Genomic DNA, 19,760 nt, shown 5'->3' with positions numbered 1-19,760 from the left:
CAAGGACCCCCAGGTCCCTCTGCACAGTAGCATGTTGTAATTTTTCACCATTTAAATAATAGTCCATTTTACTATTATTCCTTCCAAAGTGGATAACCTCACACTTGCCAACGTTATACTCCACCTGCCAGATCCTTGCCCATTCACTTAGCCTATCCAAATCTCTCTGCAGACTTTCCACGTCATCCACACAATTTGCTTTCCCACTCATCTTTGTGTCATCCGCAAACTTTGTTAGCCTACACTGGGTCCCCTCCTCCAGATCGTCTATGTTTATGGTAAACCGTTGAGGCCCCAGCACTGATCTCTGCGGCATACCACTAGTCACCAACTGCCAACCAGAAAAGCACCCATTTATTCCAACTCTCTGTTTCCTGTTAGATAGCCAAGCCTCAATCCATGCCAATACTTTACCCCCAGCTTTGTGTACCTTAATCTTGTTGCTGCATTTGTGAGGCACCTTATCAAACGCCTTCTGGAAATCTAAAAACACCACATCTACCAGTTCCCCTCTGTCAACCACACTCGTTACATCTTCATAAAAATCCAGTAAATTTGTCAAACACGACTTTCCCTTCATGAATCCATGCTGCGCCTGCTTGATCAAACCATTCTTTTCCAGGTGTCCTGCTATTTCTTCCTTAATGGTGGATTCCAGCATTTTCCCAACTATGGACGTTAAGCTAACCAGCCTGTAGTTACCTGTCTTTTGTCCATCTTTTTTAAACAGAGGCATCACATTAGCTGTTTTCCAATCAGCTGGCACCTCTCCAGAGTCCAGCGAATTTTGATAAATTACAACTAACGCATCTGCTATTACTTCTGCCGCTTCTTTTATTACCCTGGGATGCATAAGAACGTAAGAAATAGGAGCAGGAGTAGGCCATCTAGCCCCTCGAGCCTGCCCCACCATTCAATAAGATCATGGCAGATCTGTCGTGGCTCAGTTCCACCTTCCCGCCCTCTCCCCATAACCCTTAATCCCCTTGCCTATCAAAAACCTATCAACCTGCGTCTTAAATATATCTAGCGAGACAGCCTCCACGTTTTCAACGGGCAGAGAATTCCAGAGATTCACCACCTTGAGTGAAGAAGTTCCTCCTCAACTCTGTTCTAAACCACCCCCCCTTTATCTTGAGGCTGTGCCCTCTAGCCCTACTGTCCTCTGAGTGGGAAGAGCCTCTCCACCTCTACCCTATCCATCCCACTCATCATCTTATATGTCTCAATGAGATCTCCCCTCATTCTTCTAAACTCTAACGAGTACAAGCCTAGCTTATTCAGCCTCTCCTCATAGCTCAACCCCCTCAACTCTGGTATCAGCCTAGTAAACCTCCTCTGCACTCCCTCCAAGGCCAAAATATCCTTGCGTAAGTGCGGCGACCAAAACTGCACACAGTACTCCAGCTGCAGCCTCACCAGTGCCTTGTACAGTTGCAGCAAGACCTCCCTACTTTTATATTCAATCCCCCTCGCTATGAAGGCCAGCATCCCATTTGCCTTCCTGACCACCTGCTGCACCTGCAGGCTGGGTTTTTGCGACTCATGCACAAGGACCCCGAGGTCCCTCTGCACCATTGCATGCTGCAGTTTTTCTCCACGTAAGTAATAATCCTTCCTACCATTATTCCTACCAAAGTGGACAACTTCACACTTGCCAACATTAAATTCCATTTGCCAGTTCCTGGCCCATTCGCCCAGCCTATCTAGATCCTTCTGCAGACTTTCCACACCCTCCACACAATTTGCCGTTCCAGCAATCTTGGTGTCATCAGCAAATTTCGACATCATACACTCGGTTCCCTCCTCCAGATCATCTATATAAATGGTAAATAGCTGAGGCCCCAGCACCGACCCCTGGGGCATTCCACTAGTCACCAACTGCCAATCTGAATAGCACCCATTGACCCCCACTCTCTGCCTCCTATTTGACAGCCAATCCCCTATCCACGCTAACACCCTACCCCCAACTCTATGCCCCTGACCTTCTGTAATAGCCTCTTGTGCAGCACCTTATCAAACGCCTTCTGAAAATCAAGAAACACCACATCCACCAGCTCTCCTCTATCCACCGCCCTACACACATCCTCATAGAACTCCAATAAATTCGTCAGACACGACTTCCCCTTAACGAAACAGTGCTGCGTCTGCTCTATCAAACAATTCTCCTCAAGATGCCTCACTATTTTCTCCTTGATCACGGATTCTAACATTTTGCATTCTGCATTCCATCCAGACCTGGGGACTTGTCTACCTTTAGTCCCATTAGCCTACCAAGTACTACCTCCTTAGCAATAGTAATCATTTTAAGGTCCTCACCCCCTACAGTCCCATGACCGTTAATTTTCAGTAAGCTATGTGTGTCCTCTACCATGAAGACGACACAAAAAACTTGTTTAAGGCCTCGGCCATTTCCTTGTTTCCCAATTATTAAATCCCCCTTCTCATCTTCTAAGGGTCCAACATTTATTTTAGCCACTCTTTTCCTTTTTATGTATTTGTAAAAAACTTTTACTATCAGTTTTTACATTTTGTGCTAGTTTAGTTTCATAATCTACCTTTCCTTTCTTTATCACTTTCTTAGTTGTTTTTTTAAAGCTTTCCCAATTTTCTAGTTCCCCACTAGTTTTGACCACTCTGTACACACTGGTTTTCAATTTGATACTCTCCTTTATTTCCTTAGTTATCCCTTTTCTTACATTCCTTCTTTTTCACCGGAATATATTTTTGCTGAGTACTGAGAAAAATCTCCTTAAAAATCCTCCATTGTTCCTCAGCTGTCCTACCAACTAGTCTGTGCTCCCAGTCTACATTAGCCAATTCCACCCTCATCCTATCATACTCCCCTTTGTTCAAGCAGAGGGCACTGGTTTGGGACCCTACTTTCTCACCCTCCATCTGTATTAGCAAGGATCCCTCACAAGAAGATCATTAATTTTACCTGTCTCATTACACAGGACCAGATCCAAGATAGCTCGCCCCCTCGTAGGTTCTGTAACTTACTGTTCAAGGAAACTCGAACAGTCTCGACAGCATTCTAAGAACTCTTCCTCAAGTCTACCGCGTCTGACTTGAGTCAACCAATCAATATGCAGGTTAAAATCCCCCATGATTATTGCTGTTCCATTTTTGCACGCATCTGTTATTTGCTTGTGTACAGCCTGCCTCGCCTCAAAGTTATTTGGGGGCCTATAGTGACTTTCTCCCCTTACAGCCCAAGGGCAGTGGAGGAAGGCATTTGTACAGACATTTTAGATAGGTGCAGAAAGAATAGGGTGGTTGTAGCGGGTGACTTTAATCTTCCTGGAGTGGATTGGAAGGTGCCTAGAGCTGGGGGTACGGATGGGGAGGAATTTGTAAAATGTGTGCTGGAAGGGTCCTTGGAGCAGTATGTAGATAGCCCGACTAGGGAGGGGGCTATACTGGATTTAGTTTTGGGTAATGAGCCGGGTCAGGTGGTTGAGGTTGCAGTAGGCGAACATGTGGCTAACAGTGACCACAAGTCTGTCTACTTTAGGATAAAAATGGAAAAGGATGAGTGCCGTCCAAAGGGGAGTGCGCTGAACAGGGGGAAGGTGAGCTATAGCCGGATTAGGAAGGAGCTGAAGGAACTGATTGGGAGGGGTTGTTAGCTGGCAAGTCCACGGTTGGCAAGTGGGAGGCTTTCAAGGGCAAACTGATAATGTTGCAGGAAAGACATGTGCCGGTAAAGAGGAAGGATGGGAAAGGCAGGGTTAGAGAGCCGTGGATTACAGGGGATATTGAGGACTTGGTCAGGAAGAAGAGAGCAGCATATGTTAGGTCGAAACAACTGGGAACGGAGACAGCGCTGGAGGAATATAGAGAGAGCAGGAGGGAGCTTAAAAGGGGAGTTAGAAGGGCGAAAAGGGGGCATGAAATGGCTTTGGCTGATAGGATTAAGGAAAATCCAAAGGCATTTTACTCATATTAGGAACAAGAGGGTGGTTAGAGGGAAAATAGGTCCTCTTAGGGACAAAGGAGGGGAACTATGCATTGAGTCTGAGGGAATGGGGGAGATCCTGAAGGAATACTTTGCGTCAGTATTCACGAAGGAGGGGGGCTTGCTGTCTTGTAATGTCTTGGAGGGAGCTGTAGATCAGTTGAAGGAGATACCCATTACAAGGGAGGAAGTGTCAGGGTTTTTAGGTAGCATAAAAACTGATAAAGCTCCGGGGCCTGATGGCATTTATCCCAGGCTGCTTAGGGAGGTGAAAGATGAAATTGCTTGGCCTCTGACGCAAATCTTTGTCTCTTCTTTGGACAAAGGTGAGGTCCCAGAGGACTGGAGGATTGCTAATGTGGTACCACTGTTTAAAAAGGGTAGTAGGGATAACCCTGGTAATTATAGGCTGGTGAGTTTGACATCGGTGGTAGGAAAATTGTTGGGGATAGGATGTATAAGTATTTGGAGCGTTGCGATCTGATTAGGGATACGCAACATGGCTTTGTTCAGGGGAGGTCTTGCCTTACGAATCTGGTAGAATCTTTTGAGGAGGTGACAAAAACGGTTGACGATGGGCGAGCTGTTCATGTCATCTATATGGATTTCAGTAAGGCGTTTGACAAAGTCCCTCACAGTAGGCTGGTAGAAAAGGTTAAGGCACATGGGATACAGGGACAGGTATCTAGATGGATTGCAAACTGGCTAGGCAACAGGAGACAGTAGTAGTGGAAGGGTCCTTTTCAAGCTGGAGGTCTGTCACCAGTGGTGTGCCGCAGGGCTCAGTACTGGGACCTCTTCGTAATATATATAAACGACTTGGAAGAGGGTGTACATGGTGTGATCAGCAAATTTGCAGATGACACCAAGATGGCAGGATTGGCGGATAGTGAGGAAGATTGTCAGGTGACACAGCAGGATATAGATAGGCTAGTATGCTGGGCAGATAGATGGCAGATGGCATTTAATCCTGACAAATGCAAGGTGATGCATTTTGGAAGGAATAATGCAGGGAGGAGTTACATGATAAAAGGTAGACCAATTAAGAGTATAGAAGTGCAGAGGGACTTGGGAGTGCAAGTGCACAAGTCTCTGAAGGTGACAACCCAGGTGGAGAAGGTTGCGAAGAAAGCTTATGGAATGCTAACCTTTATAGGAAGGGGTATAGAGTACAAGAGCTGGTGTCTGATGCTTCAGTTGTACAGAACATTGGTTAGGCCGCATTTGAAGTACTGCGTCCAGTTCTGGTCACCTTACTACCAGAAGGACATGGAGACCCTGGAGAGAGAGTGCAGAGGAGGTTTACCAGGATGCTGCCTGGTATGGAAGGACTGGGATATGGAGGAAAGATTGGGTAAAGTGGGGCTTTTCTCCTTAGAAAGACAGAGACCAAGGGGGATCTGATAGAGGTGTATAAAATAATGAAAGGAATAGATAAGAGTCAACAGTGGCAGGCTTTTTCCTAGATTGGAGACAAATATCACAAGGGGTCACAAGCTAAGGGTGAGGGGGGAGAAGTATAATATGGATACTAGAGGGAGGTTTTTCACACAGAGGGTCGTGGGGGTATGGAATGCGCTACCAAGTAAGGTGGTTGAGGCAGGCACGCTGGACTTGTTTAAAGTTTACTCAGATAAGCACGAGTGACACAGGGATGGAGGATTATAGGCGACAGTTTTAAAAAGGGTCAGAGCCTTGGGACGATACTGGAAACGTAATACTACATGTTAATATTTTGTCGCTTTTAATCCGCAGGTGTGTTGGTCCACCTTGTTGTCAAACGACAGGCATGCACACAGTGGGTCATGTGTGGGCTGCTCTTGGATGTTGAGAGTGGCCTAGTACTTCGCGTCGTGTTATGTGCTGAAACGTGGACCAGCAGATGGGCACCACAACAGCTCAGTGACTATCACTGCTAGCTGTGCAGATACATGGATTTGGGCCTGTGTCTGCGAGAGTTTGCGCATTCTCCCTGTGGTTGCGTGGGTTTCCTCCAGGTGCTCCAGTTTCCTCCCACACCCCAAAGATGTGCTTTTAGGCTGATTGGTGTACCAAATTGATCCTATCCTACTCTCCCCTGAATCTGGTTACAATGGGGTACCATTAGCATACACACGGGGCAAGGTAGGTGTAGGAAAATGCTTTAAGATGGCGGCATGGGCTTGTTGGGCCGAAGGACCTGTTTCCCGTGCTGGGTTGTTCTTTGTTCTATTCCTCATCTCCACCCACATCGATTCCACATTTTGCTTCTTAGAGCCTATATCATCTCGCACTACCGCCCTGATATTATCCTTAATTAACAGAGCTACCCCACCTCCTTTTCCTTCTTGTCTATCCTTCCAAAACATCTGATACCCCCAGATATTCAGTTCCCAGTCCCGGTCAGCCTGCAACCATGTTTCTGTAATGGCCACTAAATCATACCCGTTTGTACTGATTTGTGCCATCAACTCATTCTCTTTGTTTCGAATGCTATGTGCATTCGGGTAAAGCGTCTTTATGCTGGCCTTTATCTTGACCTGATTTCTTAGTGCATTCTTTTGTTTGCACGCTCCATCCCTACCTGTCGCAAACTGGTTATCCTTCCCCAGACCATCTCCCTGCACTGAACTGACCACCTCTCTTCTCATGCTTGTCACCTTTTTTTACTCTGCCTGAGGTTAGATTCCTGCCATCTTCTATACTCTGTCCTATTACATGGTCTGGAAACGTTACTAACCCCTCCTAAGCCCTCAACTCCTTTAACTAGTTGAATGGCCTCATCATTAACCTGCACTCATACCCTCTCCTTTACCTTTGATTTTGTAATTCCCAATACCACTGAACCCCCCCCCCCCCCCCCCCCCACTATTTAGTTTAAAGCCCTATCTATGGCCCTAGTTGTACAATTCGCCAAGACTCTGGTCCCAGCACGATTCAGACAAAGACCAACCCATCTGAATAGGTCCCATCTTCCCCAATACTGGTGGCAATGTCCCATGAATTCAAACCCATTCCTCCCACGTCAATCTTTGAACCACGCATTTACCTCCTTAATCTTACTGACCCTGCGCCAATTCACTCATGGCCCAGATATTAATCCAGAGATTACCACCTTGTTGGTTCTGCTTTCTAATTTAGCTCCTAGCTTTTCAAAGAACAAAGAACAGTACAGCACAGGAAACTGGCCCTTCGGCCCTCCAAGCCTGCACTGCTCATTGGTCCAACTAGACTATTCATTTGTATCCCTCCACTCCCAGTCTGCTCATGTGACTATCCAGGTAAGTCTTAAACGATTTCCTATTCCCTTAGCAGAACCTTTGTAGTTACTTAATCTTCATGAATATTCTTGCAGAGGTCCTCATATCTGGATGACAATACTTTGTATATTATCTATCATTTTCCGTCTGTTGTACAGAGATCATAGCCACACCTATTCAAGTTGTACCACAACATCCCCCTTTTCCCTAATTTGAAGTGATCCCCTATTGATAAACAATAATTTGCAAAACAGCAACTCTTATACCATATAATTTTACAAAGGCTCTGAGCTTTTGAGCATGAAACATAATAATGATTTGCTGATACACCCTGATCAGGTCACTGTAAACCTAGGGCAGAGTTTTCCCATTTTTGCAAATAAAGCTAACTGAGGCAGAACTGACTTGATGGGCTGAATGGCCTACTCTTGTTCCTGTAGCTTTTCCCAACCTTTCTAAGCCTTCCATTTGACTGACCTTCTTGGCACTATCCAAAGTAACAGGTCACTCTCTTTCGGTACCAATCTGTTGGCCCCTTTACTCACAGTTGTGCCTTGAGTACTGCAACTCTTGGAACAGCAGCAGTGATCTACAAGCTCAACAAAAGCTGAAAATATAGGTCTAAGATGAACTGGAAGATCTCTAATTTCTGAATATTTGGTGACAGCTCAAACATGTCAACAGTCAATAATTCAGTGGACCCCCACGTGAAGTCTGAAGAACCTGAAGTCTGGATGTCAGACAGCTGTTAGAGATTGTCTCCACAAAACGCATCGGCTGACACAATCTTGTACTTTGAAATTGAAAATCTTCAAGAATCACAAGCTATTACCATGTTGTGTTGTATTTTCTTATTTCTGAATACAAATGCACCAACCACTCAATAGTATTGGTAAATTCAAATGTTGGTTCTTCATTCATGAAAATTACGTAGCACATACGCAATCTTGGAGATCTTGATAACACAAAACTGCAGATTACTTACTGTATGACATCTTGCACCAATTCCAATCTGATGGATTTACATAGGTCATAACTACATCTACTTAATGCTGTACCACAATTACAATGATACTGGGGAACCCCATCACATACCTTGTTCAGTGCAAAAAAAGAACAAATCAAGGATGGTGACAAGCTCCTGTCATTCAGTTCTGAAGCCTCAGCCACACCACCAGGAGACCTTGCATGTATCTCAAAATGAAGGCACCCACAGACAAGCACGTAAAAATTACATTTTAGGGAGCCAAGCATGGTTGATCCCATAGGAGAATGGGGGAACCCCTCCAAATGACCCATTGAGTTGTGGGGGCTGCCTTCCCTGCCCATGGTCATCTCTGTAAGCCAAGAAACCTTTGGGTCCGACATCCCATCTCCCACCCCAGCATGCTGCAGAGTGGCCAGCCTCATGAAGTTGCCATCACAATGGAACGCACACTTTCAAAGCTAAAATGTTAGTGGCCATAAAATGGCCCCAAATTTTGGCTTTAAATTGGCAGAGTTCTGTTTGCTTCATGGACCAGGAAGCCAATTGAACTCAGCCCAGCACTGATAAACTTGCCCAGCACCAAGAATGACAGAGGCACCCAGACGGAGCACCCTCTTAATTTACTGACCCCTCTTCTTCAGTTCCCACTACCCTAATACGATAAAACTGATTCATGGTTATATGGTGCCCAAACTCAGGCAATAAATACACCAAGGTACTTAACATTTGAAAAGATAAGCAGAATGGAAAAGGGAGGAGGAATACCCTAAATAAAGAATGAAAGAATTATGAAAACTGATTGCTAGAGCCTTCACAGCGACTTTCCTCCATTTTCTTCACCTCAATTTTTGGGTGCTTCCCCTCCCTCATTTACCAGCTAGGGTACTTTTTTTATTTGTGGGACATGGGCATCTCTGGCTGGGCCAGCATTTATTGCCCATCCTTAGTTGCCTGAGAGCAGTCAAGTGTCTGTGGCTCTGGAGTCACATGTAGGCCAGACCAGGTGAACACGGCAGTCTTCCTCCCCTAAGTTACATTAATGAACCAGAGTTTTTCCAACAATTGGCAATGGTTTCATGGTCATCAATAGATTCTTAATTCCAGACTTTCCACCGCCTGCTGTGGCAAGATTCAAACCCAGGACATTAGCTGAGTTTCTGGATTAATAGTCTAGCAATAATACCACAAGGTCATTGCGTCCCCGATCCTGCTACTATCTTTGAGTTGGAGGGCCTCTTATTCGCCCTTTAAGTTTGAGAGCTCTTCACTTTCCTTAATTGGACTGAAGACCCATTCCCTAGCCATTAATTGGTCAATCTGGGGAACATCACATTTAAGTAACTTACCCGCAGTTTAGGCTCCTGAATCCCCAACAAGCCTGAGGGCAAAATTGTGCCTGCCAAGGGTGAGGCAAGACCATGATGGGACCAATCTTAACTGAGTTGGAGGACTGGCAGACATTAAAGGTCAGATGACAATTGGGATTTGATAGAGAACACTAACAAAGTTATCACTGAGCTAAAGTTTATAGAGGGTGAAGGTGGTGAGACTAGCCAGAAGAGCATTGGAGTAATAAATCTGGAAGTCACAAATGACAAAGTGAAGGAGTAGATCTTCATATTATTAGTGTACATATAAATGATGGCTCGATGAATCAGACTAAGAGTCAGTAAGGAGGGGGGCGGACATGGATGGACAGCACGGGACTCTGGAAGTGGCAATCAGGATTAGAAGTAAAGCAAAACGTAGTTATGCTATAGATGTAATTGGATAGTTAAGAATGGCAACAAGCAATTTCAGCAGAGGTAGACAATGGATGCGTACTGGTATGGATGAGTATTGGTGTGGATGATCATGTCAAGGGGCTGTAATGAAGATAACGAATTAGCCTCACAGTTGCGTAACTGGCAGGTGGTTGTTTCAGTATCAAGGGGACACAAACCTGATTAGAGGGATTCAGGTCAAGACCTACAGCATAAATGGGAAAAAGCACAGCAAGTGATATTCAAAAATTTAAGATAAAAAGGTGGTAGTCAGTGAGGTATTACTGAGAAAATTGCAGTCAATCGTAAGTTTTTTTTTAAAAAGATAATGATGATGGTTCTGCAAACAAAGAGGCTAGAGCCTAAAGAACAAATAATTTACAGTCTCAACTCAAGGGAACAGAAGGTGGATCTCACAAACAAGCTTACTTTGGGAAGACATAGTGAAGTATAAAAATGAAAATGCATATAAAATAAAGTTCAGTGAGTGTCGTAGTAAAGTAACCTATTACCATTTAACAAATGGATCCAAACGGTTTGGCCTAATCTGTGGTAAATTACTGGCTTCCTTCACCCAAATATGAACTTCTCCTGTTTTTTTCCCTGTGTGGAGAAGCATCGATTAGCATGTTGGTCCAGCATGATAAAAAAACTAGAAATTATTACTAAAACATAAAGGAGAAAAATACCTCCATGTCCCTGAGGAATGTAACGGAAAGCCACTTTTAAACTACCTTTGCCATCCATTCTGCTAACTGAAAGTGTCTGCAAATATCATGAGCAAGAAAGATCATTTAGTCTGTGTGTTGTTGGTAACATTTTTACCATAATATTACAAAACTGTTTTATTTAAATAAACAAACATTCAATTCCTGAAAACTAATTATGCATGCAAACACAGTTTAATCAGAAGATGTGACAGATCTCATGCAACATCAGGCTCCTCCCAGATTTCTTTCTCTGTTGCCATGGGAATGTCATTGGCTCGGCTTCCTTTTTGTTCTACTTGTTTTTGAGAATTTCCTTCATTATTCTTCCATTTCCATCTATCCCTCAATTTCATATGGTATCTTTGGCTTTTCATTCCTTGGACTGGTTGACCATATCTGCCAATTTCTCTTACTACTCCTTCACCATTTTGAAAATATCCATGTTTTCAAATGTTTATCTTTGCCATATCAATATAGTCATCTACAATATGGTCTTACTGTCAGTCACATCAACTCTTCCTCACTTTTAAACCTCAATTTCCTCTATTTCTAGCTGCCTATTCGTGAGACTGCAGTAAGTGCATAGGGAATCAACAGAGAGGGGTTTGGGAAAGTTCAAAATGATGGGGTTAAAAAAAGTAGTCATAATGTTGAACCTAGGAAATATTCAAGTTAAATGTCTGCAGATTATATACAATTAAGCTATTTACAAGGCATTGGTAAAATCTCATCTGAAGTACTGGGTACCTTTTTGACCTCCATATTAACAATATTTTGACTCTGGAGAAGATACAGGGAAGGCTAATATGGATGAGTAACAGCATAAATACACCAAGCTACAGAAATCAGTTTTTGTGCCTTGGGTTTGGCTTAGGATTATCTGTCAAGATAAAGACATAACATTAAAGGCATCAATATCAGATAGACAGAAATATGTTTTAAACTGATGGGGTTATCCATTTAAAGATAGTGTGAAACTGGATAAGCTGAAATGTTATTTCTTATGAAAGATTTCTTATATTTCTCTTATCAAATGGCACTCCAAATATGATAATACGGGCCAACTTTTTGTAGCTCTTCAAGAAGGTGTTATGACGCAATTCTGGAAAACTAAAAGATCATTAGAGTGGCATGGTGGCACAGTGGTTAGTATTGCTGCCTCAAAGCACCAGGGACCCAGGTTCAATTCTGGTCCCCAGTCACTGTCAGTGTGGAGTTTGAATATTCCTCCCGTGTGTGGGGGTTTCCAAAGATGGGCCATGACAAACTGACCATGGTGTCAGGGTAAATGTGTGGGGTTATGGGAATAGAGCCTGGGGGGTAGATTGTGTCAGTACAGGCTCAATGAGCCAAATGGCCTCCTTCTGTACTGCAGGGATTCTATGATTGACAGCTGAATAAATAGAATATCAGGTAATAACAAGTGGGGTGGGGTCTCTGCAGACTACTTGCTCATCTTTGAAGGCCAGGAGAGGCATTTTTGACAGTAGTTTATGAACTGGCAAAAGTGCCTATTTTCTTTTCCCTTTTCCAGGGCTTTGCTGATAAGGTGGGGGAGGGGATATGGGGTGTTATGTAAAACAAATAAAGTATACATTTGTTTGATTCCCTTTTCTCATGCAGATTAAGCATGTCTAGTGCCTTATCCTTCCCCAAACACACCATCCATTTAAAATTTTGTTCAACGTAACGAACAGAATTTTTTTTATAAAACTGAGTTGTAGTTTCATCAATATTGGCAAAAACCAAGTATATGTTAGATGAGCAATTCTATGGTACTCTGAATCTGCCCAACAGTGCAACATTGGGCTCTCTGTGGTCCATGCATTAACGCCTCCTCCCATTCCCATCACGATCACTACATCCATAGTTTCCAAAACTGCTCTCAGCAATTTCAAAAACAGTACCTTATCACTTTCTCTGGTAATTCTGGTTTGAACATTCAGTTTAGTGATTTATTTTGTTATTCTTTCTTTTAACCCACTGCCTCACTGACTGATCCTTTGTATCATTTAATAGTTTTTCCACTGAGGATTTTGCAGGTCAAACTAAACATTAATTCTCTATCAGTGAGTTGAGTATGTTGTTCCTTCACTCTATTTTTTTCTATTTTCTCAGGCTTATTAAAATGCTTGCCTATCTTATTTCTAATGAGGTGTATATACATGAAATTATGTATTTCATTTTCTTCAGAGACTGACAGGTGCATTCTGGATTAATGTTTCAAATTTCCAACAAGTGCAGTTGGTGCTTTCTAATTTATAGTATATAATATTGCAGATCTTGCCACAATTTACCCTTGGTTTCAGATTGTGCCAGTCCATTTTCTTGTTGCTCCAGTCCCACTTGTTCAATTCTATTTCCACTTCACCTAAAAAACTGTTCCGCCCAAACGTGTCATTGTGCCAGACGGAAAGGTTCAGGGTTTGAGCCATGAGGGTTGCTTTTTCAATTTTATACTGTGGAATGAGATATGTAGAATGCACTTAAATCAGATTAGAAATAAAACAGATAAACATATGATCACTGTAGTATATTTTTCTATGAAGGATCATTTACAGACATTTACTCATGTTTCATTCGACTAGACATGAAGAATTCTTAAAATATTTGCATGTTTGCCACCAATTAGCTTACACCAATGCAACTCAAATTTGCAATTCTGAAGGCAAAATAATTAATTTGTGGAAAATGGTCAGGAATTCAGGAAAAAGTCAACTCAAATAAACATATACACATTTAAAAAGTATATAATACAAACGTGTAAGACGCAATGACTCAAAATGCTCCTTTGGAAATTTTTAACATTTTAAAAGTTTTTTTTGTTTTTTTGTTTCACGAACCATAGACACGTTCGCTAGAACTCGACCACCTCACCTGCCATGGAATCAATACAGGTCAGAGGCCAACAACGGAAATCTCCATTGACTACAGGCAGGAATTTCCAGTTTAGCTCAAGCGAGGCTGAAATATCCCACCCAATAGGTTGGACTTCACCTTTTCTGGAGACACAGCAGCAGAGCAGGACTTCTGCCCACCTCTCCTACTCTACCTGTCCTGTTTTCCTGAGTGGTGGTGAAGTTGTCATACAGCGCAGGGTCATGGTAAAACACTGCCACTTCGAGAACCTGTCACTACAAGAATGAAATTAACCGGTTCGACAACAGGGGTATCACTACAGTACCAGAAAACCTTTACTACTTAACCATGTTAAAGAACCCCAAAGACTGAAACCTGCAAGAGTAGCTAAAGGGGACAAATTAAAAAAAGTAGATCAATGCAAGACACTACCTTGATCCAAGACTTAACCCAACTAAGCTCAGGGACTTCTGCTCTATTTCTCTTTGCATTTCTAAACGGAAGCAGGAGCCAAGCTAGATATAGGAAAACCTGCTGTGACCTGAGACCACTAATATTTTGTGAACAACACTCCTGGTGATCTTCCACTGTCCTTTCCCCTTATTAATTCTGCACAGTTGATTTGCAACAACATAATAAAATTCATAGGAACAAATGTAGGCCAGTCAGTCCAAGAATCCTGTCCCATCTTTTTATTAGATCATGGCTGATTTATAATTGAACTTAAATAACCTGCCTTTGTTTTAAGTACTGCATTGCAAATCTTTATTGATATGGAATCTTGAAAATTTCAACAAACCCAACCTTTTTGGGGAGGTGACTTCATATTTCTCCTACCTCATCAGAAAAAAAGCTTCCTAATTGCGCGAAGTGAGCCCTAACTGACCTTAATTTGAAGATCAGTCTGGATTCACCCAACAGAGGAAGTAGCTGACGAGCACAGGAAACAAATTCAGGAATAGGCCATACATCAAACATGCCCCACCATTCAATATGATTATGGCTAAACTTTTACATTGACTGCCTTATCTCCATATCCATTGGTCTCTTTAGTGCCCAAAAATCTATCAATCTCAGTCCTACATATACTCAAATGACTGAACATCCACACCCCTCTTGAGGTAGAGGATTCCAAAAATCCACAACCATCTAAGTTATTTCCCTTCAGCTCAGTCTCTGGATAAAGGTTTGGTAATTTATGATAGGTCCCCTATTTCTTAAAATTCTTCAGCCCACTGAAACCTTTCAGCCTCTACACGTCAAGCCCTCTCAAAGTTATAGGTTTCAATAACATTACCTCTCATTCTCCTAAACAGGAAAAAATAGGGCAATCCTATTCAATCTCTCCTCATCGAACAAATTAATCTAATGAACCATAGCTGCAGCCCCTCAAAGGCAAATAATTCTCCTTTTGGATAGGGAGATTAAAACTCTACACAATACTCCAGAAGTGGCCTCACCAAAACCTTACATAGTTGTAGAAAGACCTCCCCTACTCTTGTATTGGTGACATGTTTGTAATTAAAGCTAACACACCTATTTGCCTTCCAAACTGCTTTCTGTTCTACAGTTTTCTATATTTACCCTATCACATCCCTGTATCATTTTTTCAATATCTCAATATTTTGAATTCAGTGAAATACAAACCAACTTTATGCAAGCTGTTCTCATAACCCAACTGCAAGACCAGGTACCATTCTGATGAATCTGCACCATGACATACTTTACCACGGCCAATACATCTTTCCTGAAGTGCAATGTTTATTAAAGGTCTGCTGTCACTACTGTAACACAACAAAGCTTGCTTAGAATATTTCAGTAGCAAAATAAATTAATTCTTGAGGCAAAAAGGGCCAGCCCCCATTAAGCAGGTTAAGAATAAACTTGAATATTTCATTTAGCTTCATTATTTATTGACTTGCATGTTAAAAAGACTGCCAAGAAGTTATTCACAGCTAAACTCAATAGAGCATGGAAAAAAATAATAGGCTCTCTTACCCTTAGTATTTCATTGTAGACCGGATTCAATGATTTTTTTTTCACTGATGTTTTTCTTTTACCCATTTTAATTTTATCTGGAAGCAGGTAACTTTTTACATACCTAAAAACAAAAGATTTATAATGAATGATCTTTTAAAATTGTGAAGATGAATGTTATTTATTTTGATATTACTTGGGAGTATTGTACTATTCCATAAAGGCGGCTGTGTGTGGGTGTATAAGTGATTTAATTAAGCTGTGGAAAGGCTAGATGGAGGCCATTGGTCCAGAAGTGTTGAAGGATGGAAGGAGTAAAAGTGATAAATACGTGCATTTGTAAAGAAGCTACAATCAAGAAGTTTTATAAGTAAGTGAGTTTAGAAATTTGATTCAGATAGAGAGGGCCTGTGTTTTTTCAGCTATTAATTTCAAAGGGCAATAGATAGAGATTGCAAAAGGTCTCATGAATAAACAAGGGCAGGTTATTACATTTTATTTGATCCCAAAAAAAGGGAGCAATAGGATTGACATGAAAGATTTTTATATATTTTGGAAAAGATAAGTTCAAACTAGTACTGAGAACATTGGAATTGAAGATGGAAGGGAAAAAAGATACACAAGGAGAGATGTTAAGCGTTTAGTGTTGGCTGTGTGGGAAGACCTCCTGATAGAAACAGCAGTGGGCTGGGAAATGAAGTTTGAATCAGCCATCCTATCAAGCCAGAAAAAGATTTGGGCTGCAAAAGGCAGGTTTGCTCTGGAGTTTCTTGAATTTTTACAGCACAGTGGAAGAGAGTGAGAGGTCATAGTCATATACCCTTATTATAGCAACAGGAGTTTTACCTTGGGTTATATTACTGGATTTTTATAGATTCTGCATCTCTAATATTTATTTAATTAACTTGAATCTGTTTCCAGTCAAAAGAGAGAATGTAATAACAAAGAATAAATCACAAGTGCTCCCTCATTCTGGAATAAATGCATGACTAATACACAAATAGTCCAATCAAATAAAGCATGCATGCGTAATTTTAGCAACAGTTTATTTATCACTGGAAATAAAGGCAGGAGATGTCCCAAACCCTCAACAGTCACCAAAAACTGCAAGCAAACTGGCAGACCTCAGATGATCATACTTGTGGTCATCCAGTCATTCAACAAGGCTTGGAATGGGGGCAAGCTTTTGGAGAAATCATAGAATCACTACTGTGTAGGAGGAGGCCATTCAGGCCCACTGAAACTGCACCAACAGCAATCCCACCCAGACCCCATCATTGTAACCGCACATATTTATCCTGCAAGTCTCAATGACACTAAAGGGCAATTTAGCATGGCCAATCAAGCTAAGCCACACATCTTTGGAATGTGGGAGGAAACCAAAGCACCTGGAGGAAACCCATGCAGAGATGGGGAGAATGTGCAAATGCCACACAGAGTAACTGAGGCCGGAATCGAACCCAGGTCCTGGTGCTGAGGCAGCAGTGCTAACCATTCTGCCATCCTAAATCACCTGGTGATGCCTTGAAGCTCTTGAAATGTTTCACCTCTGAGCGATGACACTTAAAGTCACTTAATGCAATACAGCTCTTGGGTCGAACCAGAGTCCTTTGTATGAGTCAACTACACACTAGATAAACACAATGGACCATCATGGAAGTTCAACATTATATATTTGAAACAAGATCCATGTATACAAAAAAGTATACCGTCAAGAACGAAAAATAATTTTTAAAAAATTTACTAACGGATCAGATCGATTTTTCTTCTCTTCAGCAGCAGCTAGGTCTGAGCAGCGTACCACAAAAATATGGAACTCCTTCAACTTGTCTACATAATCCAACGAAAATTGCATCTTCCCTCTGACATCAATATTTCCAAAGTCACCACTGTAGACGCTCATTGTACTTCCGCTGACCTGTTAGCATTCAAATAGTTAAAAAATTAAATACCTACAAAATATCTATCAAGAAAGTTGGCCATTTAGATTGTTCACTCCATTTGCACAAATGAATTAATATTTTCTCAGATCATTCACCCATTAGTCCTGGAGCAGTGCCAATTTACAATTTTGTTGCTATTACTTAGTCAAATTCAGCTATCTTTATAGTTACTCAAGAAATGCTGAATGACTGATCAATGAACCTGATCTATCTGATTGGATCTTGAAAATAGGAGATTCAATAATTATGTAGACAGCAGAGAGAAAGGGTCGCTTTTAATCACTGCTACCAGCACCACCATGGAAAGTACAACTATGGCAAGCTTAAAATATGTGGCAAATAACTTTCAAGACAAATTAACAATCTTGAACATAGAAGTAAAAGGACATTTTGCATTCAAGTTTCTCAAAATATGTAGGCTGGGGTGGTGGATTTGTGCACTAAATATGTGGGTTATTGGTGGCGGGGGGGGGGGGGGGGAGAGTTGGGCATCGGTAAGGTGGTCTGTCAGAGATTTGGTGCAGATTCAATGGGCCGAATGGCCCTCTTCTGCACTGGAGGGATTCTAATGATTCCAAAATGTCATTCTGCCTGAAAAAAATACAGGGAACTGTAGGAATTTTTAAGCCCCATTCTTGCACTTTTTGTATTAGTCATCCCTTTTAACTCCTGGCAAATACCTGACTGACTTTCAAATCTAGTAATTAAATTTAAGTGCTATGTAATTGATTTTGGAGTGGAATAAGTGTACAATCAAGCCATATGTATCAATGATATTGGAAGAAGAAAAATAAGACAGGAACACTGTACAATTTTACATCTGTGTATCATTATTTAAGCATTAATTAGGTTCCACTAATAAACCATTTGATTCTCTAAATAAGGAGCAAGTAGAATTGCTTTCTGACTGCCCTGTCAAGAGCTTGAATTTGAACCTTACATAGAGTAGGCAGAGGCTAAAAAGTCTTCCATTCCACTTGCAGTCAGGTCTGAGGCATTCAAGTCAGACAACCCTGACCTATACAAGAAAGCCAGATATGATCTACAGAGATCCATCAAAGGTGCCAAAAGATAGAATCAGACCAAGCTCAAATTCCAGGCTAGCCACATGGACTCCTGTTGACTATGGCAACGTCTGCAAGACATAACAGGCTACAAAATGAAGGCAGGTAAAATTGCTGGCTCCAATGCACCTGTCCCAAAGAGCTCAACACAGTCTATGCTTGTTTTGAGCAAGAGGTCAACGAGAGCATGCCCTCCATCCCAAAAGCCTCGGATGAACCTGTATTGAAGGTTACCATTGCCAACATCAGATCAACCTTCTCAAAAGTCAACCCGCGAAAGCGACTGGCCCAGATGGGGTATCCAGATTAGCACTCAGGTCTTGTGTGGATGAATTGGTGGGGATATTCACAGATATCTTCAACCTCTCTTTGCACCAATTGGAGGTCCCTACCTCCTTCAAGAAGGCTATCATCATCCTAGCTCCAAAGAAAAGCCAAGCAGTGTGCCTTAATGACTATCGTCCAATAGCTCTGACATCCATCACTATGAAGTGCTTTGAAAGGTTAGTCATTGCATAAATCAATTCATCCTTCCCGGATTCTCTACAGTTTGTCTATCACTGCAACAGGTCCACAGCAGACGCCATCTCCCTGACCCTACATTCAACCCTGGAACAAATAACAAAAGACACCTATGTCAGACTCCTATTCATAGACTGCAGCTCAGCCTTTAACACCATTATTCCTACAAGACTCTTCTCCAAACTTCATGGCCTGGGGCTCGCTCCTCCCTCTACAACTGGATCCTAAACTTCCTAACCCACAAACCGCAGCCAGTAAGGATAAGCAGCAGCATCTCCTCCATGATCATCCTCAGCACCAGTGTTCTGCAAAGCTGTGTCCTCAGCTCCTTACTATACTCCTTATACACCTATGACTGTATGGCCAAATTCCCCTCCAACTCGATTTTCAAGTTTACTGATGACACCACCGTTGTGGGTCAGTTCTCAAACAAGGACGAGATACAGTACAGAATCTGATGAACTGTGCAATGACAATAATCTCTCCCTCAACATCAACAAAACAAAAGGAGACAAATCATCGATTTCAGGAAGCATTGAGGAGATCATGCCCTTGTCTGCATCAATGGGGATGAAGTAAAAATAGTCGAGAGCCTCAAGTTTTTAGGTGTCTCTCCACAAGGACACTATAGTTAAGAAAGCCCATCAATGCCTTTACTTTTTCAAGAGACTAAGGAAATCTGGTATGTCCACTACAACACTCATCAACTTCTACAGATACAACCAGAAAGAATG

General features: G+C 42.0%; 1 protein-coding gene across 7 annotated transcripts in view; it reads right to left on the bottom strand.

Annotated features, from left to right (window-relative positions):
• Positions 1 to 19,760, bottom strand: part of sytl2a (synaptotagmin-like 2a) — a 126,261-nt gene that overhangs the window by 4,605 nt on the left and 101,896 nt on the right. For all 7 annotated transcript variants that reach the window (XM_080197053.1, XM_080197051.1, XM_080197052.1 and 4 more), the window contains 5 exons: positions 17,246 to 17,415; positions 15,519 to 15,621; positions 12,959 to 13,120; positions 10,641 to 10,716; positions 10,464 to 10,554 (listed from right to left, as the gene is read on the bottom strand). In XM_080197053.1, coding sequence (XP_080053179.1) covers positions 10,464 to 10,554; positions 10,641 to 10,716; positions 12,959 to 13,120; positions 15,519 to 15,621; positions 17,246 to 17,415 — 602 coding nt within the window. The remainder of the gene's footprint in view (positions 1 to 10,463; positions 10,555 to 10,640; positions 10,717 to 12,958; positions 13,121 to 15,518; positions 15,622 to 17,245; positions 17,416 to 19,760) is intronic.

The sequence above is a fragment of the Carcharhinus amblyrhynchos genome, chromosome 10 (assembly GCF_965287045.1).
Source record: "Carcharhinus amblyrhynchos chromosome 10, sCarAmb.v2.hapA, whole genome shotgun sequence".
Classification (NCBI taxonomy): Eukaryota; Metazoa; Chordata; class Chondrichthyes; order Carcharhiniformes; family Carcharhinidae; genus Carcharhinus; species Carcharhinus amblyrhynchos.
The sequence above is the reverse complement of the archived record's forward strand: the minus strand, read 5'-3'. Positions and strand labels throughout refer to the sequence as shown.